Raw genomic sequence first — 19,304 nt, forward strand, 5'->3', positions numbered from 1 at the left:
CAAGAGCCTTATGCATGTGTTCTACCACTGACTACACCCAGATGTGTAGTTATTCTGTTTTCTGTAGGCTTAAAACAGGAAAAGGAAAGGTAGGTGGTGTGGGAGGTATGCTGTACTGTGGGGAAAGCAATTTGTTTTTCTCTTTTCTTATATAAAAAAAAACCCCTTTTTTTGTACCTATGGATAAATTTGAAGTAGACATTGTCTGCAATAAACAAGAAAACATTTAGAAATAGCTTCATAAATTAAAAAAAAAAAACAAATTTTCTGTAAGTTTTTTCAGATTAATTCCCTGTATAGTATGGTGGTTTCTTGACAGCAGGGGAATAAACTAGTTTAGATTATGAATCCTAAACCTCTAATTTCCTAATCCTAAATTGGCATCTTCAATAGAATTTCTTGGAACTTTTGGTATGCAAATATACATTGTGATTTTTGAAGAAGATTTACTGTATTTTACTAAATTTATTATGTCATATTATGCCATATCAATTATATACCAGTAAGATTTTTTTAAAGCTTGGATTAAAATACAGTATGCCATGATATTGATGGTACATTTATTTAATTTTTTACCCAATATCTATTAACATTTTATGAGAGGAAGATAGCTTATAAAGTCCTAATCTTGGCAAAATTTTGGATTTATATCTAGTGATAAGACTTCTACATTCTTTTTTTTTTCCAGTACCAGGAATCAAACTCATGACTTCATGCTTGCCAGGCAGGCGCTGTGCCACTGAGCTAAATCCCCAGCCCTACATTCTTTTTCTTACTAAATTTTTTCGAAAAGAAATGACAACAACAACAAAATCTCACACAGTTCCTTAAAAACTATAAACAATCCCTTTAGGAATTGTATTGTGTAGATTTTCATTTAAGACATTAATTTTCCACTTGAAAAATATAAACATTGTTAGTTATGCATTTTGCGTAAGACATTTTAATATTTATAACATAATCATGACTTATTTGTATATAGTGGCTTTTTTTCAAAATTTAAAGATAATCTGTGATGCATGTGGTAAGTTTTGTGCAATATTTTATTTCATCTCATAACAAACTTTCTGTAAAGATGTAATTTATTTAATTTTAAAGCATAAGAATCTGAGTCTCATAGAAGTTAAGGAATAAGCTCATCCACATCTGTCCAAATGCCTCTTAGCTGTATGTTTTCCCTGCACTGTGCTTTTGAGCCTTAACTTTACTGTAATGTTTCATATATATATATATATAATATCAGATTCCTGATATTTATATATATATATATATATATCAGGAAATCACCTCAAAATTAAATTAAAACAGTGTATTAAATGTTCCAGAGGAATATATGTTTTTAAAATCATATCAATTGTTTTTAAAGTGAAAAATAGTTTTGTAATGCAGATAGTCACTCAAAATATATTTGAGATGCCAGACCCGTACCAGATAGGCTGTGATGATGGAATAATGAGAACACAGCCCCTGCTTGTGTTGTCTAGCGATAGTACTAACAGAAGAGGCGCAGAGATCAGAAAAGATGAAGGTCAGAATCAAGGTAGACAAAGAGGGATGGGAAACAGTAGGTATTAGAAGTCAACATGTACAGAGGCTTGAAATAAAAGCAAATGTAAGCCAGGCAAGGTGGCACAGGCCTGTAATCGCGTCACTTGGGAGACTGAGGCAGGAGGATCATTGCAAGTTTGAGACCAGCCTGGGCTGCAAAGTGAAACCAAGGTCAGCCTGAACTGCATAGCGAGACCCTGTCTCAAAAAGACAAAAATAAATAAATAATAAAAGCAAATGTGCAAGTCAGGTTTAGACACCAGCAACTGGAGTAATTCAAGGAAATGTTATCCTGAGACAAATCTGGTTCATCTAAGGGGCACTGGTTTCATTTGCACCACTGTATTCCACACCATGAGGGCACTACTGTGTGTGTGGTCTTAAACTCATGGACTAAATATGCCAATTGGAAACATGTAACAAGCAGTGTTAAGCTGAATTTGAGTAATAAATAGAATATTCACTCACTCAATAAACACAAAATTTCCTGGATACCTACTGGTTATAAGCTTCAAAATTATATTTAATTTGGATATTTTCATATTACATGTTTTAGTGCAGGGAAAGGTAGTATATTGGACAAAAACTACTGTTAAGAAGATAGATCCTGTTTTGAAAGCCATAATTAATTCTCTGGCTAAGCAAGTTTTCAAGAATAGCACCCCTCTTGAGATAAAGTCACAAAAAGATGTTGCTGTTTCACTGATCAGGGAGGAAGCTCTTACTTTAAATTTTTTCTTTAATTCTTGTTCTTTCTTTTCTTTCTCTCTCTGTTCCTTTCTTTCAAGCTCTAATCTCTTCTTTTCCTCCTTTTCTCGTTTCTTGTCTCGTTCTTTGGAGGCTTCTCTGTGGACACAAATACTTAGGCTCTTTCTGCGTCTGCAGGGCTTGGTGCGTCAGGGCACACACACCTCAGAAGTTGTTCCCCACCACCAAACATGCTGTCTGCAGTGCAGAGGAAGGTAAGACAACCCTGGATGTGTGAGATTATTTTTAAAGCCAGTAGGAGGAAGGAAGATGAGGGTGCTTTCCAGGGGCTCTGCTGACGTTTACACCTTATGCCACCAAGTATAAGACACTGTTAGAAAGTTTCTGTCCTTGTGTGCTAGGGTAATTAAACTTATGAATCTCCTTCTCCTTCTAGGCACAATGACTATGCATTTAAGACACACAGGCAAACCTTGGTTCATAACTTTGTTAGAATGTGTTGAATAAGAACTAGGTAGAAAATTAAGATACATGAGCTGAAAATACGATTTTAAAATGTTCTCTTCTACTTTCACTCACATTTCAAGAACTATCTTAGACTACCTAATAATCCATTTTGGAGACTTTTTTGGGAGATATTTTTAACATTTTTCAGCAAGCTGGAAGTTTGGCATCTGGATGCTGTGTTAAACTACTTTCCAGAGCTTCTCCTCTGCCTGAGTGGAAAAGGCAGAACAAATAAATTAATCCATTTGCTCCAGGATACACTGAGAGGAAGAAATACGGATTCCTATGTCGAGGTCCCTGCCTGCGGTCTCTCTAGTAGTAGCAGGTCTCGGGCCTCGCACAGAGCAGCTTGTTAGCACAGTCCTCCATAGAACCCTTACAGAAGTAAAGAACGTTTAGTCCTTTGTATTGAAACAAAGGTTACCCTACAAGCCCGTCATGCCAACCAGTAAAGCTTTCCCTTGTATGGTGGTGTATAGCCATGCTCCTTCTTATAAAACGTTCTATTCAACTTAGAAGAAAACTGTTGTGGTAAAAAAATGTAATTCATACATGTCTTCATATGTTTCTCCTTCACTCTCTTGTTCCTGTCAAGGAAAACAGAGATAATGATTAATTTCAATTATTTAAAAAGGCAACATACACATCCTTCATTGATCAATATTTACAAAACAAGCATTTTTGAATTTATGTAATTTAAGTATAAGTAAGTTTGGATTGTGTGAAAAAATTACATTTTTTTTGTTCTAGGCGATAGAGGAAGGAATCAAGCACAAAAATACTTCATTTTCTCTCTTGTTGTATCATTCAGATGTGCAGCCAGACATGAGTTTATGTTCCACACTACGACATTCCTATGAGTCACTGTACTGACTGCTGTTTAAAGCCTCAAGCATTTTAGATGAACTAAGATTACAAATGGAAAAATACCATCATTACTCATTAAAATTTTATGTTTGGTTTATGCCAGTAGGAAATGAATCACAGTAATTGTTAAATATTTTAAATATAGCAGTATCATAAGAGAAGAAAAATTTTAAAAACTGACCTCCTCTAGATTTCCAGGACCTAAGGATTAAAAAAATCATTTTAATATACTAAGAAGAACTTTGACATGTAATTATTGGATATAATTATGATAATATTTAAAACAGTTAATAAGCTAATAGAACTGATGATTTATGAAAGACATAGAAGTACAGAATAGAATACATGCCTAAGATCCTTACTATGGCTTTTTTGATACTTGTAATTGAATCATAAAACCATTTCATTGACTTTCATAAAATAATGCAAAAGCTAACAAATAAGGTACACTTTATTTCCTAATGTAAGGCAGGTACATTTGGGCTGATGAGAACAAAGTTTATTAAAAAATCCACAAATTTTTTAAACTTTTGGACTCATTCCTTTCTGCAATTAAGGTAACAAATAAAATATTTTTGCCCCTTACCTTCAGAATGCATGACACCATCTTGATTTTCTTCGTTTACAGGGCTTCTAAAAACAAGAATGAAGAAAAAGTAAAAATAGAGCAAGTTAATGCTCATTTTACAGTCCAAAAGGGAAAAATTATTGCTTGAATTTTTTTTCTCTTTAATATTTGCTCTGATTCCCAACTTCAGACACAGAATAGGCTTTAGCCACATATTCATCCTGCCACCATGGCAAAAAATGGAGCCTTGAGAAGCGTGAGTACAGCTTGAGTATCCACAGTGGATGTGCAAAATGAATTCATTGCTTCAAGGGAGTCATGTGTTTGGCATCAAATTTACAGTAAATGGATCTTTCAGTCCTGGCTTCTAAAGGCATTTGACTGGTTCTATGGTGAACACAGCAAGGAGAATTTGTCCAATCCCCAACTCCTTCTCCACATGGTTTCCCCTTTCTTTGCTTTGCTCACTTAGCGGTTTAGACTCCAAGGTGCTTCCTCTCAGCCACGTAACTCCAAGTGCTCTTAACAGTATTATCAATACCTGGGCCCCAACATTCTTAATGAACTATGTAACCATTTATGTTTTCTATTCTTATTCATATCCATTAGCTGAGCTAAGATAATCACCAATTTTATTGACTTTGGACATTAAAAATAATTGGCATGTAATCTAGACTCACTCTCATTATTCTATAATCTTTATCACTCTTTTCCTATTCGCTCTTCTCTTTCTCCATACCCATTCAAACCCTGAACTACTTTCTTCAAATCTTCTATCCATCTCCTCCCCCCTATATTTAGATGGCCTTGTTTTTTAGTTCAATAAAATAGCAGTAATTGGATATGAATTCTTTTAAGAAAGTGTATTTGCTTATGAGTTAACCCATAAATTTATCTAAAGTTATGTCCATCTTTATCTTCTCTCTGCCAAGTTCTTTCCATTTATATTCTGAATTACATCTGAATTCTCAGTAATTCTGGTCCTTCAGAATGTTTTCTTATATTGCACTATCACGTTATTTATTTTCATTTTCTTCCTTCTGGCCTCGTTCCTAAATATCTCATTGTTTCTTTTCTCTCTTAGCTCAGGTTCCTCTCATCCATACAAGGCAAACCGTTCTTTGCTTTTCTGAATTGCTCACATTATAAGATAATCCTCCTTTCTACATCTAAGAAGAAAAAATCGTTTATGTTTGCTATTTCTGCTGCTCCTGATCATTTCTTCATTGACTACTGTTTGTCTTCTATTACTACTTCTTCATAAAACTACTCTGAAAAATTTTAGTTTCCAAAGCCACCAGACACCTCTCAGCCCACCTCTTATTTCATTGCTTTGCAGCCCTTGACATTGTTCGACATTTTGCCCTTTTACAGTTCCTTTGTTTGTTTCCATGAGAAATCTCTCCTGGCTCACTGCTTGTCTCTGTGGCTACTGTCCCCCAATTTTCCTTGTGAGTTTATTTTCTTTAACTTCCTCTTTCAGTGATGATATATCTTTGCCTTTGTGTTCTGGTTTTGGTTTTCTTTTCTTCCCTCACTCTGTAGTTGTTCCTGAATGGTTTCATACATTCCCACAGCTTGTTATTTTAATGTTGGTGATTTCCATGTTGAAATCTATAGCCAAGGCCTGTTCATTCTCTCTCTCTGTCTCTGTCTCTCTCTCTCTGTCTCTGTCTCTGTCTCTCTCTGCCTTTTCCTCATCTTGACAGGCCCTTCTGCAACTTTTGCTAACATGATCTTTCTCATACAAAAATATGATCATATGACTCTCAGAATCATTACTCAAACTGCTTTAGAAACTAGAAAGAGTGTTGGATGCTGGTTGAAAAATGAATCCTCTCCGTTTGAAGAGAATGTTCTGGAAATGCCTTCTTATCACTTTGACATGTATGGTTTAGGAAAATTTTTTCTTTTATTTTTTTCACAGTTTTTATTTTTCCTGTTTTGGAATTTTGGGGATATAAAGACAGAGTGTGAAACTGGTATAAGAAAAAGGTGGCTTGACATCTGCCTGTCTTTCTCCTTGAGAGGTACATTTCACCACTTCCATGGACCTCTCTTTTTCTCCTGGCCAATACTCAAATCTAACAGATCTTTGTTTTCGTTTAATTTTTGATTGTGGTAAAATGTACCTAATAGATTTATCATTGCAGCCACTTTCAAGTGTATAACTCAGTGAGATTCAGTATAGTTAGCATTGTGCAACTGTCAACACCATCTGGTTCCAAAATATGTTCATCACCTCCAATGGAAACTCCATGCCCACTAAGAAGTCACTTCCTCCACCCCTCCTTCCCCCGGCTTCTGGCAACCACTAAACCTTGTGCTGTCTCTGTGGATTTGCTTTTCTCGACATTTCCTAAAACATGAAATCATATAATAGGTGGCCTTTTGTGACTAATTTCTTTTTCTATCAATAAATATTTTTATTGGCGCAAGATATCTGTACAGAATTATGGAACATAATATGATAGTTTGATGCACATATACAATGTAATGTTCAAATCAGGGTAATTCACCATTTCTCTTCCTTAAAAGCAGCTATTTCCATGTATAGGGAACCTTGGGACTCTTCTTGGTATTTTGGAATGTACCATAGAAGGCTGTAGATGATAGTCACTCTACTGTGCTGCTGACACCAGAACACCTCATTCCTCCTATACCTCTTTTGTAGTGCGGCCTAGGAAGAACTGAGATGGGTACATCTGTCTCAGTCTTTACTTGAGATGGTAAACATAGAGGTACAATGATCATTTGTGAATCTAACAAACTCATGTTTTAAAAAAACTGAAAGTTGAAAATTAAGCTTATGCTTGCCTTCCTTTCTGTTTAGGTTGAATGTAAAGACACACTTAGTCAACTCATTACACTGGTCATGTCAAGACATTTGTTTCATTGAGTCTTCTCTGCCATTCTGCCCTGCCTTGGAGCCAGGTGACTGAAATCTCTACAAACTGAGCTAAAATAAACCTTCCCTATTTTAATGCTTTGTTTGTTGGAGTGTTGTGTCCCAGTGATAAGGAAGGTAATTAAGACAATGAATCTTACAAACTCCCCCCAAAAAACCAAATCAAACCAAACAATAACAGAAAAGAACTAAATTTGGTCAAGTCACATCTACATGCAACTACCAAATCTTCAGGAAATACAATACAGAGGAGAGAAGAACACATAAACTTCCTTAACAAAGGGCTGGGGATGCCCCTCAGCAGTACAAGCATCTGCCTGGCGAGCACAAGGTCTTGACTGGTACCAAAAATAAAAAAAGAGCAGCAAAGACTAGACTGTAGGTGCCAATAGTGTTCACAAAGAACTTAATTTCTTTAAATTGGAAGAAAAAAGATGGAAAGTAAACATATCTTAAAGACAATTATAAACATAATGCAACAAAGATGTACAGACTTTGGCTTCATATTTAAGCAAAATGTACACACACATATTGTCGTATACAACTGGAAATTTCAACACTAATTTGACATTTCATGTAAATATATGGAGTCTATTTTTTAGATATAACTACTGAAATATTTATGGATGAAACTATATGATATTTGATATTAGTTTCAGAGTAAGAAGAAGGAATATTGTGATTGATCATTATGTATATAATTGCTGAAGTTGGTAAAGGGGATTTAGGGGTTTCTGGTATTGTTGTCCTTGTCTTTTATATGCTTAAAGTATTTTTATAATAAGTATACTGCTTAAAAATAAGAATGATCCAATTGCAAATTCTGTTGACATATTTAAGAGAACTGGACATGATTTAATTTAATAGATTTATGAGTCATGAGAGTGTTTTGCTTTATGAGGTCATTAAATTTGTCCATTTTGATGTTTGAAATGTTGAAGATGAAATTCAAAATATTACACTTACATATACAATGTAGAATATCTAAGAGAATTTAATCAGCTAAATTTATAAATAGAGCTATTGATTTGAAAAGTTTGCTTGGCTCTGTTTGGGTTGTTTAATTATTCATCAAAGATCCTCCTGGAAATAGTTGTTATTTAAATAAAAATTACTGGATATATAAGTTAATAACAAACATAAATGTAAATATAAATACTTAAGATAAATGAAGCCTTTGCATTATTAACATTAATTAACTTAATACTAATTAAAAGATATAAATACTTTAGATAGCAAGATACATTGATATTCTATGGAATAAACTGTACAGCCCTCTTCATGGCATATAAGCTCTGCTCCTTTGCAGCTCTATTTCTTATGTTTTTTCTTCTTACATCATCTTCCCACCTATTAATACTAAATTCACATACTCTGGTTTCGTGTTTCTCCATACTTGGTCTGTATTTCTCCGGAACAATCCTCCCCTTGTGTCATCCCCTGCTGTGGCCCTCCTGTCCTGGAAACCTGTCCCGCACACATCTCTGGGCAGGTGGCCCTGGCTGCCCGAAGCCCACCTATTGCTGCCGCTATGTGTTACCCATCCACCCTTTGCAGTGATTCTCCCGCCCTTCTTTATAATTGCACAGTAATGACTTACAGACCTGTCTTCTCCCTGCTAGACTACCAACCCCTCGGCAAAGGGATTGTCACTTTGTTAGTTAACTTATTATTTTGATTGTCATGTTTTGAAAGTTTTTAGAATACTTTTCACAGTGATAGGTCTTTGACTTTTTAATGAATGAGTTGTGTAATAGTAATACCAAGAGGCTAAACTAACTTTCATTATTAAAGACAATTATCATTTGTTAAAAGAATGTTAAATCCAAAATACCAGACTTAAAGTTTACTTCCTATGACACCTGGGTAAATGACAAAAATTTATAAAATGAAGGGTATTTGTATAGCACATCAATACAAGTATACCTACCTATGCGTGCAGAGCATTATTATCCACAGACAATGTTTGCTTGCGTACATTTATTCATAGACCCAACATGATAGCATATAAGTTTTAGTGTATTTTATATAGGTGTAAATTTATAATGAATAAGATTAAAATAAATATGAAATAAGAGTAACAACAGCAATGACAATAATTATATAAATAATAAAAGGGAAAAAAGCTAATGAGAAGGAACAGATGCCAATATACTGAATAGACTCAGAAAAAATTGTCACCAACTGTTCAAAGTTCTCCAGTCTTTGAGAAAAGCTCCACAGAGAGATGAAGAGACAAAGGCCCTGACACCACCAAAGACGGAGAAACTGAGGCGAGGAAGGGTAAAGGGACAGGAAAGGAAGCTCATCAGCTGTGATAGTAAGTCTATTCAAGAAGGCCTTTCAGCATAGTTCTTTGTTTTTATTCTACGGCACACAGAATTACATAGGAAAAGTGAAATTACAATAATTTAGTATTAAGATTGTCATTTTTAGAAGCTATTAAGGCTCTACTTTTTGACAATCAGGGACGTAATGACATTGATCTTCATGCCTTATTTTCAAATTTTCAAAATTTTGCTTTTAATTACCGAGATTTTATTTTTTTAAAGGGAAAAAAAAGAGGAAATCTTAGTGACAAATTATCCTCTACCTCCTCTTATCAAAAAAGAAATGCGGTGGCTTTTTTTTCTTCTGGAGCGTGTAGTACCTCCCTGTACTTAACCCATGAGGAATTTAAAAACTATGTCTTTCTTAAACCAAGGATTTTCAAATGCAGTTCGGTAAAATGAATTGGCAATGGACAATTGATACAGATTGTCTCTAGTTCTGGAAGACTCTAAGCCTTTCTAATTAATTTAAAAGTTATTATGGTGAATTCTTACCAAGACCACCCCTTAAACTGCGACTGCCTTCAGGAGAAGAACTGTTTGATCTTTCCCTCGCTAACCTTAGTCACTCCCATGATTTATTAGTTCTCATTACCTGGCTTTTCCAGTCTCATTACTATTAATAACCATGTAATTTGTTTTATGTACCCAAACACTCAGCCAATGGCCGTTCTCATAAGAATTATTCCCTTAGAATTAGAATTCATTTTAAAAAATGGAACCAAGAAATGTGTTGTTACACTTAAAATGTTGATTGGAACCGTATTAACGATAAACATAGCCTTTTAATCCATTTCAGTGCTTCAAACGTCTGAGTAAAACAGCAGAAAATGTAACAGACTCATTCTGACCACTAGGTGGGGAAACAATACAGTTTAAAATGCCTATCACTTTGGCCTCAATGACTTCATTTTCAAAGTTATTTACAATTTCTCCTTCTTACCTGCCTTCAGTCTTTTATACTTTCAAGACATTTGACCTGTATGACCTAATTACAAGTTACTTCCGGGAACAGCTTCGAAGTGGGCAGAACGAGCTGCAGGTGAGGAGGCCCACCTGTCTCTGAGAGTCCCCAGATCTCAGCGATTCCAGCGTACATCTGAAGGAGGACTCAGCCTTATCAGCTATTAGCTTCTGGGGAAGCCAGTGCCTCCCTAGACTGAAATTGCTCCAATCCTTGGTTCCAGGAATTCCTTCTTTTCCACAATGATCATTTTTCCTCTTTACTGATCGCTCCCATCCAAACGAACACTGCTATTTCCATCTTTTTAAAAAATTACCTTGATTCCATTCCTCCACCATTCTTTTCTCTAAAGTGGTTGTCTTTGCCAGCTCTCGCCAATCCCTCCCCTCCGTCTGTCAAAGCTGTTTCAGTCAGGCCTGCATCCCGCCCCTTCTGAGAGCATCGCTCCCTGAGCTCCTCCATCCCCTTCTGTTTGGCCTTTGGCAGCATCTGACTCACTTACACAATGGCTCCTCCTTGGTGCTTCCTTGCTTGGCTCCCAGGGCTCCTAATTTACTGGTTTCCTTTTCTTTTATTATTGGTTTTTCCTTTGCCTCTTCTCCTCCCAGAACTCCTACAGCTGGGATGGCCCAGGCCTTGCTTTTTGGTTTTCCGATTATATACTCTTTCCTTGATCATCTTCACAGTCTCATGACTAACTGTGAAGATGTTCCTATGCTTTTCAAATCAAAATTTTACCACTAAAGTCTCACTGAAACTCTTTCTTTTTATAGCCAACTGTCCCTCAGACAATAGACTCCTGGCTAAAAGTTTTTCCCAATTCGTGGGTTTTCTTTGTACCCTGTTGGTGATTTCTTCGATGTGCAGAAATTTTTCAGTAAGATGAGATCCCAGTTGTTGATTCTTTGAAGTATTTCCTGTGCACTTTGGTTTTTACTCATGAACTCTCTGCCTACCCCTATGTCTTCAAGACTTCCACCTACTTTCTCTTCCATTAGATCTAGTGTTTGCTTTAATATTTAGATTTTTAAGCCATTTCTAACCAGATTTTAAGAGATACCTCAAATTTAACATACCCATGACCTCCTACCTCCCTCAGAGCCAAACTTGCTGCTCTGCGTGTCTCCATTTTAGTTGAAGGAAGAGTCATCCTTACAGTCACTTTGGGCAAAACACTTGGAGTCATTCTTGATCTCTTCTCCTCTCTTCTCCTGTCCTCTCCTCTCCTGTCCTCCCATGTCCCCTCCCCTTCCCTCTCTTCCCCTCCCCTCCTTTCCTTTTCACACCCAAATCCAGATTCTATTGTCTACCTTCAAAATACAACCAGAACCTGAACATTTCTCACCACATTGCTACCATCCTGGCTACAGCCAACTCCATATCTTGTCTGCATTTCTGCAATATCTGTCTAACTGGGTGCTTTGCTTTGACATTTGTGATCCAACCTACCCGGCAGTGGTGCTGCATTGCTGAGCTCTACCCCCCAGCCCTGCTTTGACATTTGTCTACGTACTGTCTATTCTCAGCATAGCTGGAAGGTGATCTATGTAAAAAATTGAGAAAACATCACTGCTCTGCTCAAGCTTTCTCATGGCTTCTCTCTTCACTCAGGACAAGAGCCACAATCTCTATCAGGACTCACAAGGCCCTACAGGAGCTGTTTCCCTCCAACTGCTTCCCTTGATCCCTACTCCAGTCCCTGCTTCTTCCTCCCTGTCCTTGAACACTGTGTTCTATCTGCTCGCTGCCCTTTAGCAGTTTTCCTCTTGATGTCTAACTAATTCCCTTACTTCCTTTGTGTTTTTGTTCAAGCCAGCTGCCTTCCTCTCTGTTTCAATTAACAACATTCTATCCCCAACATCTCTCACACTCTCCCTGCCCAGTATTTTTTTCCTGTTTCTTATTTTGATTCTTTGTTTCTTGCTCCCTAAAGGCAGTAATCTTTGTTTTGTCCACAGGTTTTCCTTGAATTACAATTGCAAAGATAGAAAGGAGTGACTCAAAACTATGTCAAATGAATGTGAAAAACCTATTTGATTTTGTCTGGAGAGTGCTCTTCAGAGAAAGGAGGAATATTTGTCTGGCAAATAGGGCACGTGAGAAACAGCCTTGTAGACTTTTTGGAGGGTAATGGTAGGAGAAACACAGAACCACCTCTCTATTCTGTATTTCTACCTGAGCACCAACACGTAAATGTCCCCTTCATGAGAGAGATGAGCTTTCAGCCTGAATATGAAGAGGCAGTTTGCTTTCAAGATCCAGTTTGCTTTCATTTCCTGTATCTAGCTTCTTCTTCCTGGGGGAAATTTTCTAACCTAGCTATTTCCTCATTGTGGAATTTACTTGTGCTTACTCATATGAGTCTGACAATTTTTGGCTTTCTTTTTTGAAAAGCGAACAGATTTCATGTCTTCTTCTTCCTCCATCTGATAATTACCTTTCAAACAATCCAATTGTGGATTATCTAAGCAATAGAGTATCTAAGACTCTTAATATATCCATTTTCTTGGACACATTTTGGGGAATTGGTAACTCAGTTAAATCCCATGCTAATAGGAGTCCTTAAGAAGATGGAAACAAGAATGAGGGAAAGTGTATTATTATTAGTGGATTTTGCTAATCTTTGTTGAGAACAATAATAAAAGTAAGAATCTGAGCCTGGTTGGTTGTACTTCTCCTCTTCCTCCTCCTCTTTGTTGTCTACTTTCTCCTTCTTTTTGATAGTGCTAGGAGTTGAACCCAGGGTCTTGCACATGCAAGGCAAGCAGTCTACCACTGAGCTACTCTGAGGCAAGATTTTACCAAGTTTCCTGGGCCAGCCTCAAACTTGTGATTCTCCTGCCTCTGCTTCCTGTACCTAGGATTCTAGTTATACTCCACCATGCCTCACCTCAGTGGGCCTGTTGCAACTTTGCCTTCTTTGTAAGATTCCTTGCAAAACTGGGAGGATAGACCAGGATTCTAAATAGACCAGGGCTCTCGGGAAGTAGTAGCCCATGCTACAGGACTACCTTTGAAATCTTTTCTTTCTCTTATAGCTTATTTTCTTACCTTATCATGATAGATTCTAGGGATTAATATTTCAATAAAGTATCAGCATGATAGGACTAGATCTGCTATTTTTCAGAAGAATCTGCTACCAAGGTTGGAACATGGTATATAGGAACTCAGCTTCTATAAACTTTTGTACACTGACCTGAGGACTTTTCTAGCTGATGAAAGTACTTTGCTATGCCTAGACTATGCAAACAAAGTGACTTGTGATAAGCACCTCTTTTCCATCTAGGATTTTGGTCTCTTGGTAGTTGCTAGGCAGAAGGTACTATGTGATCAGACTTCAGTCAGAACCTTGAGCACTGTCTCTAGTTGGCTTCATTGGGAAGCTGCATGACACATGCATTGATTTCCATCTTTGGGGAAACTGGTGCTCACAGTATGTGATTCTCAGGCTTGCAGGAAGAGGATGTCAGAAGCCCATGCTTGGACATCTCCAGCTGCTGCCTGTACCTTCTTTTTATTTTCTGTAGTGAAGCTCAGCCATTAGTATTACTGTGTTCTGTCTTGCACCTCTTTAAGTGAACCACCAAATATGTAAGTGGTTTGGGAAATGCCTGGAACATATAAATTGTGTCAAATAATTTTCCTTTCTGCAATTTATTTAGTCAAAGAATTACTAGCCTTCATTTTAATTTTCAGATTTCATGTTACTTATTTACTAGAATTTCTCACTAGAATTATGCTGCACACAGAAGTCCCATTAAAGCCAATAACCAGGATAGGATCATATAATAAAATTTAGAACACTAAGATCAAAATCTAATTCATTAGATTTACTAGAGTAGGAAAAAATTAGAAAAATGTAGCATGGCTTTATGCACATGAAAGGAAAATACTTTATATAGAAATCACTTATACAAAATATATTAATTAGTTATCTTAATTAAACTAATATTCACTTAGCCTTTATTTATTATTAGTGAGCAGATGCCTTAATCTGGTTATTTGGTGGTGGGATCTCCTGAGGGGCCTGTCTCTAAATTAACATTTATAGCTGGGCATGGTGGCACATGCCTGCAATACCAGCACTCAGGAGACTGAGGCAGGAGGATTGTTGCAAGTTCAAGACCAGCTTGGGCTACAAAGTGAGCTCAAGGCCAGCCTGAACTGCATAGCGAGACCCTGTCTCAAAAAGACCAAAAATAAATTAATTAATGAACATTCATAAACTCAAATACCTAGACAGGCATGAAGTTAATACAAATATGCAAAGCAGGCCATATATAAGATAATAACCCATGAACTCTCAAACACTTTTACTTACTGACTTTAAAACCCAAAGAAACATTATAAAGTGAAAAATAGTAGTGACTACCCATGACAAATATGTTTTCAAACCCTGCTCTAAGTTGTAATGATGAAACATTTAAGGAAGGCTGTCAATCCAATATTCCAATATTCAGTTTCTATGACCTGGACTATGGATAATAAGTACTCGCACTGTAAGCAACATCAATCTGGCAGGGGGACCACAGTGAAGGAAAACCAAACTGTACTATGTTAGGATATTACTTATTTGTGGTGAAGGAAATCATGTAAAGCAATTTTTTTGAAGAGGAAAGGGAAAATGAAGCATATCTTGCCATAATAGTCTCTGTTTGCCATTGTGTGAATATCTCTTCTTTTTAAAACATGTCATTCTGTTCCAATCTTCTTCTTGCCTCCTCATAAATCAGCTGTTTTGGTAAATCACAGGAAAGGAGCCCACACATAGCAACCCATAGAACTGTAACATTCCTTTAAAAAATGTCATCTAAGAAAATATAGGCAACAGTGGGCCAACATTTCCTAGATTTTTAACATACAGTCAAGATTCTGAAGGGCAGGAAAACACCTGCATTGTTTACTCAATGGAGCTAGTTAGTACAGTGGCTTAAAGCACATGTTTACTTTGCACTAAGATTGACATTGGCTCGAGTTTCTTCTCTACACTGTCATTTGATCTAGAGAAGTTCTTGGCCTTCTGAGGTTTCATTTCCTTATCCGTGGATGATAATAACACCACTAACTCGATAGGGATATAAAGGTTACGTATGTAAAATACCTAGCACGTCACAGACAGTAAAATATGGTGGTGTTGGTTGATGAGGATAACGGTGGTAATGATGGTGATTACAATGGTGGTCATAGGATAGTAGAGGAGATGGTGGTGGTGTGGTGACCTCCAAAAACCCTCAGAACTTTGAAAAAGGTGGTAGAAATTTTCTTCAGATGAACCCTTAAGGGGAAACAACATGAAACAGATAAACAAGGGATGTTCAGACTTAAAATGATATGAATGTGAGAGCTGCCTGCTCACTCGCCCTTCGCTCTGCCAGTGCCCACAGATGTGCCCCAGATGTTATACAGGACCCTCAGCACTCAGCCATGGATAATTTGAAAATCTATGGCAAGACATTGCCAAAAACTGACAGGATAATCTCTTGCTTACTTTGGGTCAAAGGCAGGCTTAATGTTTCTGGGAGGTAGGCTTGGGGCTGGAGGCTGTGATGGATGAGATGCTGGCAGTGGAGGTTGGCTGGGTCGCTGGGATGATGGAGTTGGTGGCAGGGAAGTTGTAGAGTAGGATGTCTGGCTCCTGATGGTACCTAAGAATCAAAGAAATAGTATTGTGAATGAAGACAAATCTTCAAAATACAAGAACTGGCCTTTCCAAGACTGTAGAAGTGAGAATCTTGAATATAACAATGCCAGTAATGCATCCCAAGCCGAACGAATGCTTTAAAAAATCTAATATTTTAAGTATCATAGGGCATGACATTTGAAGTGCTCCATTTCATGATATAGATATATTCTTGAGTTTAATTCTCATTAAAAAATAAATTTTCTCACCTTTTCTAAGCTTTTATAAATATTATTTTTAACATTCTAGGTTTTGTGAACATGCCCATGCCAACTTTATACTACATTCTTTGTGATTTTACAAATATAGATTGTTTTCATTGGACCCATTATTTCAGACCAAAGAAATTTAGTGTTCACATCATCTTTTATAGGGAACACACTTTTCTTTTGATACTCCTTGAGTCTTTAATAAGTTATATTTTATTGAGGTGTGACTTTTAAATCACTGAATCATGAATTTCATAGATAAATTATATACATTATAAAATTATAAACACTAACAAATTTAAATAAATATATACCACCCATAAACCCATCCCCAGCAGTAACTGTTAGGTTGAATGGATTTTAGAACTTTTAATAGAAATACATGCTTTTATGGAAAAAAAGCAAATTAAAATCATTTTTCCATTCTGCTGTTAGCTTTTTAATGAATATTTTCCACATCAATATAAATTTTAATAATTGTACAGTTTTTCTTTAAATAGACACCATGATTAAAAGCACCACATGTCCTTATACTTGTGAAAGACAAAAGCCAACCAGGTGTAAGGATGGAGTAGAACAGTGGTTACTGGAGACTGGGAAGGGCGGAGGAAATGGGCTGAAAGAAGTTAGAGAGGGGCAAAACCTCTGTTAGAGATGAAGAATTGATTTTGGTTTCCTACAGCACAGTAAGGTAATTATTGGCTACAACAATCTCTGACAGATTAAAAAAAAACCAGAAGAATATGAAAGCTTCCAACACACAGAAATAACATCTGAGGGCTTATTACCCTGGGTTGAAAACAAATTGTATACATGCGTTGAATTATCATACTGTATCTATAAAGATGTACGAGTGTTTAGGTCTCAAAAAAACCCTTGGAAACAAAATATTACATATTTGTGTTATTTCTTTTTTTACTATAATAAAAGATGACTCAATACATTTTCCCTTAGAATAAACTCCAGTAAGTAGTAATACTCAAACAGAATTTTTGTAGGGTGTTTGAAATAAAATACCAAATAATCTTCCAGAGGGATACCAATAGACAGCTTCATTGGTTAGTATATGCGTGCTTGTTTTTTTGTATGTTTTTGTCAACAATGGATTATCGTGTTTTGAGTATTTGACAATATCATAGAAAAAATCTACCTTTCTGCTTTAATTTCATTTTTTATTAAAATAATACATGCTTGGAAATTAGCATATATTATTAGCATAATAATGCCAAATAACATATAACAATAACAAAGACTGCATCCTTCCTACTGGATATAATGATGTCAGCATCCTAGATATTTCCTTTGCATTTATTGCCATACTTCTACTATTACATCTGCAATTTGACTCACGGTTCCTGGAAAGGTCGTTGACTTTCTATTTGGTAGATGTGGAATTTTGCTGTCCTCTTTCTAATATAGAAAGCCATGACTCTAGGGGTAACGATATTGAGGATTGAATCTAAGACCTTCACAGTGAGCTACATTTGAGTCCTTAATTTTTTGTTTTTAAATTTTGACACCAGGTATCACTAAAAGATTAAATTGAGGTCTGACTTTTGATTCTCCTGTATCAGCCTCCCAGAGTTCTGGGGTCACAGACATGTACCACCTGGTACCATGACCATTTTTGATGAAATTTGAATGACTATTTGCATTATCATGACTTAGAAATATTGTTTGCTGAGCCAGTGTTCTGATCACACTGACTTTCTCATTCAACTTACTGTTTTCCTAGAGTTAATAATTCCCTCATTTTATCATTTGCAGAGTTTCTTCAGAGTTCTTTCTTCCCACAACTTCCAGTGGTTCTACAAAATGCTTTCAAATTTTCTCTACACAGTTAAACCTGTCAGGTAACTTATCTGGTCCTGTAGACTGTTTCTATTCATGTGTTCTAATCGGGCTTGGTTCCTTTTAAATTCTGTAACAGAGAACTCATCCTGGAATCTCTCTTTGCCAGAATCATGGCTCTGAGAACCTACCATGGGGGAAAGTAGGAAGCCTGGGTTTAAATCCCAACTCTACCATTTACCTTTCAGTGACTTGGATCAGTAATTTTCTGGTTTTATCTGTAAAATGGAAATAACAGCAGTGCCACCTCATATGAGGACTCATGCTCTGGCATATGCAAATAAATCACTGGGGACAAGGCCTGGCAGATTGTAAATTCAATGTTTTATTTTACAACTAATAAATACTTATTGGATGCCTACTGTATGTCAGTCTCTGTTCTAGGCACTAGAAATAGATCAAAGATTAAAAAATTTCCTCTCTCATGGATTTAGGGAGCTAGATAGTAACTAAAGGAATATAATTTTAATGCATATAAATTGTGATAAGAAGTGCTGCAAGTGTTGGAAGGACTATATAAGTGCATACCACTAACCAGTGACCTTGCTACGGTAAGTTGAACTTAGATGCAGTTAGCAAGTAGCCCCTGGAAATTAGAAACACTGTAAATCCAGCCTTGGTTCATTGTGTTGATCGTAAGAGTTAAAAAAGTTATAGAGAAAATGTTGATATACAGAGTTAGGTGTATAATTTCTGTAGTTACTGTGAGTAGCATAGAAAATTGAGGAATTTTTTTTGTATTTGGAAAATTATTTACGGTTAATTGCTATTATCCAACTCAGCTAAGTAGTCACTCACATTCATGACAAATGAGTGAACTTCTGGCATATATCTTTACTATCTCACATTTGCCTGCTTGTTAACATAAATAAATATCAGTCACTATTCATGTTGGAGCTACATTCATTCATTAATTGCAACTGATAGATTAACTACTAAAGAACTGGCTATCTGGAATTTTCAATAAGGAATGTTGCACATTTTATCACTGCATATTGTGTGCTTCTTATCCTTTATATCAATAATACTTATTACAAATATATGTATCACAGCTGCTGCTTGAAACATTATTATACGCATGATTGCACTGACTACTTTGAATGACTTTTATGATAGAATGAACAGCAAACATTCTAGTAAATCTGACAGATAAAAATTTATCTT

At 36.3% G+C, this 19,304-nt stretch overlaps 1 protein-coding gene across 6 annotated transcripts in view; it reads right to left on the reverse strand.

Annotated features, from left to right (window-relative positions):
• Fyb (FYN binding protein) overlaps nt 1-19,304 on the reverse strand; it is a 155,732-nt gene that overhangs the window by 33,362 nt on the left and 103,066 nt on the right. For all 6 annotated transcript variants that reach the window (XM_013514953.1, XM_005386235.2, XM_013514952.1 and 3 more), the window contains exons 3-7: nt 15,889-16,045; nt 4,217-4,263; nt 3,812-3,831; nt 3,316-3,350; nt 2,274-2,394 (exon numbers count right to left, since the gene is read on the reverse strand). In XM_013514953.1, coding sequence (XP_013370407.1) covers nt 2,274-2,394; nt 3,316-3,350; nt 3,812-3,831; nt 4,217-4,263; nt 15,889-16,045 — 380 coding nt within the window. The remainder of the gene's footprint in view (nt 1-2,273; nt 2,395-3,315; nt 3,351-3,811; nt 3,832-4,216; nt 4,264-15,888; nt 16,046-19,304) is intronic.

This window comes from Chinchilla lanigera, unplaced genomic scaffold, assembly GCF_000276665.1.
Source record: "Chinchilla lanigera isolate Chin_1 unplaced genomic scaffold, ChiLan1.0 scaffold00025, whole genome shotgun sequence".
Lineage (NCBI taxonomy): Eukaryota > Metazoa > Chordata > Mammalia > Rodentia > Chinchillidae > Chinchilla > Chinchilla lanigera.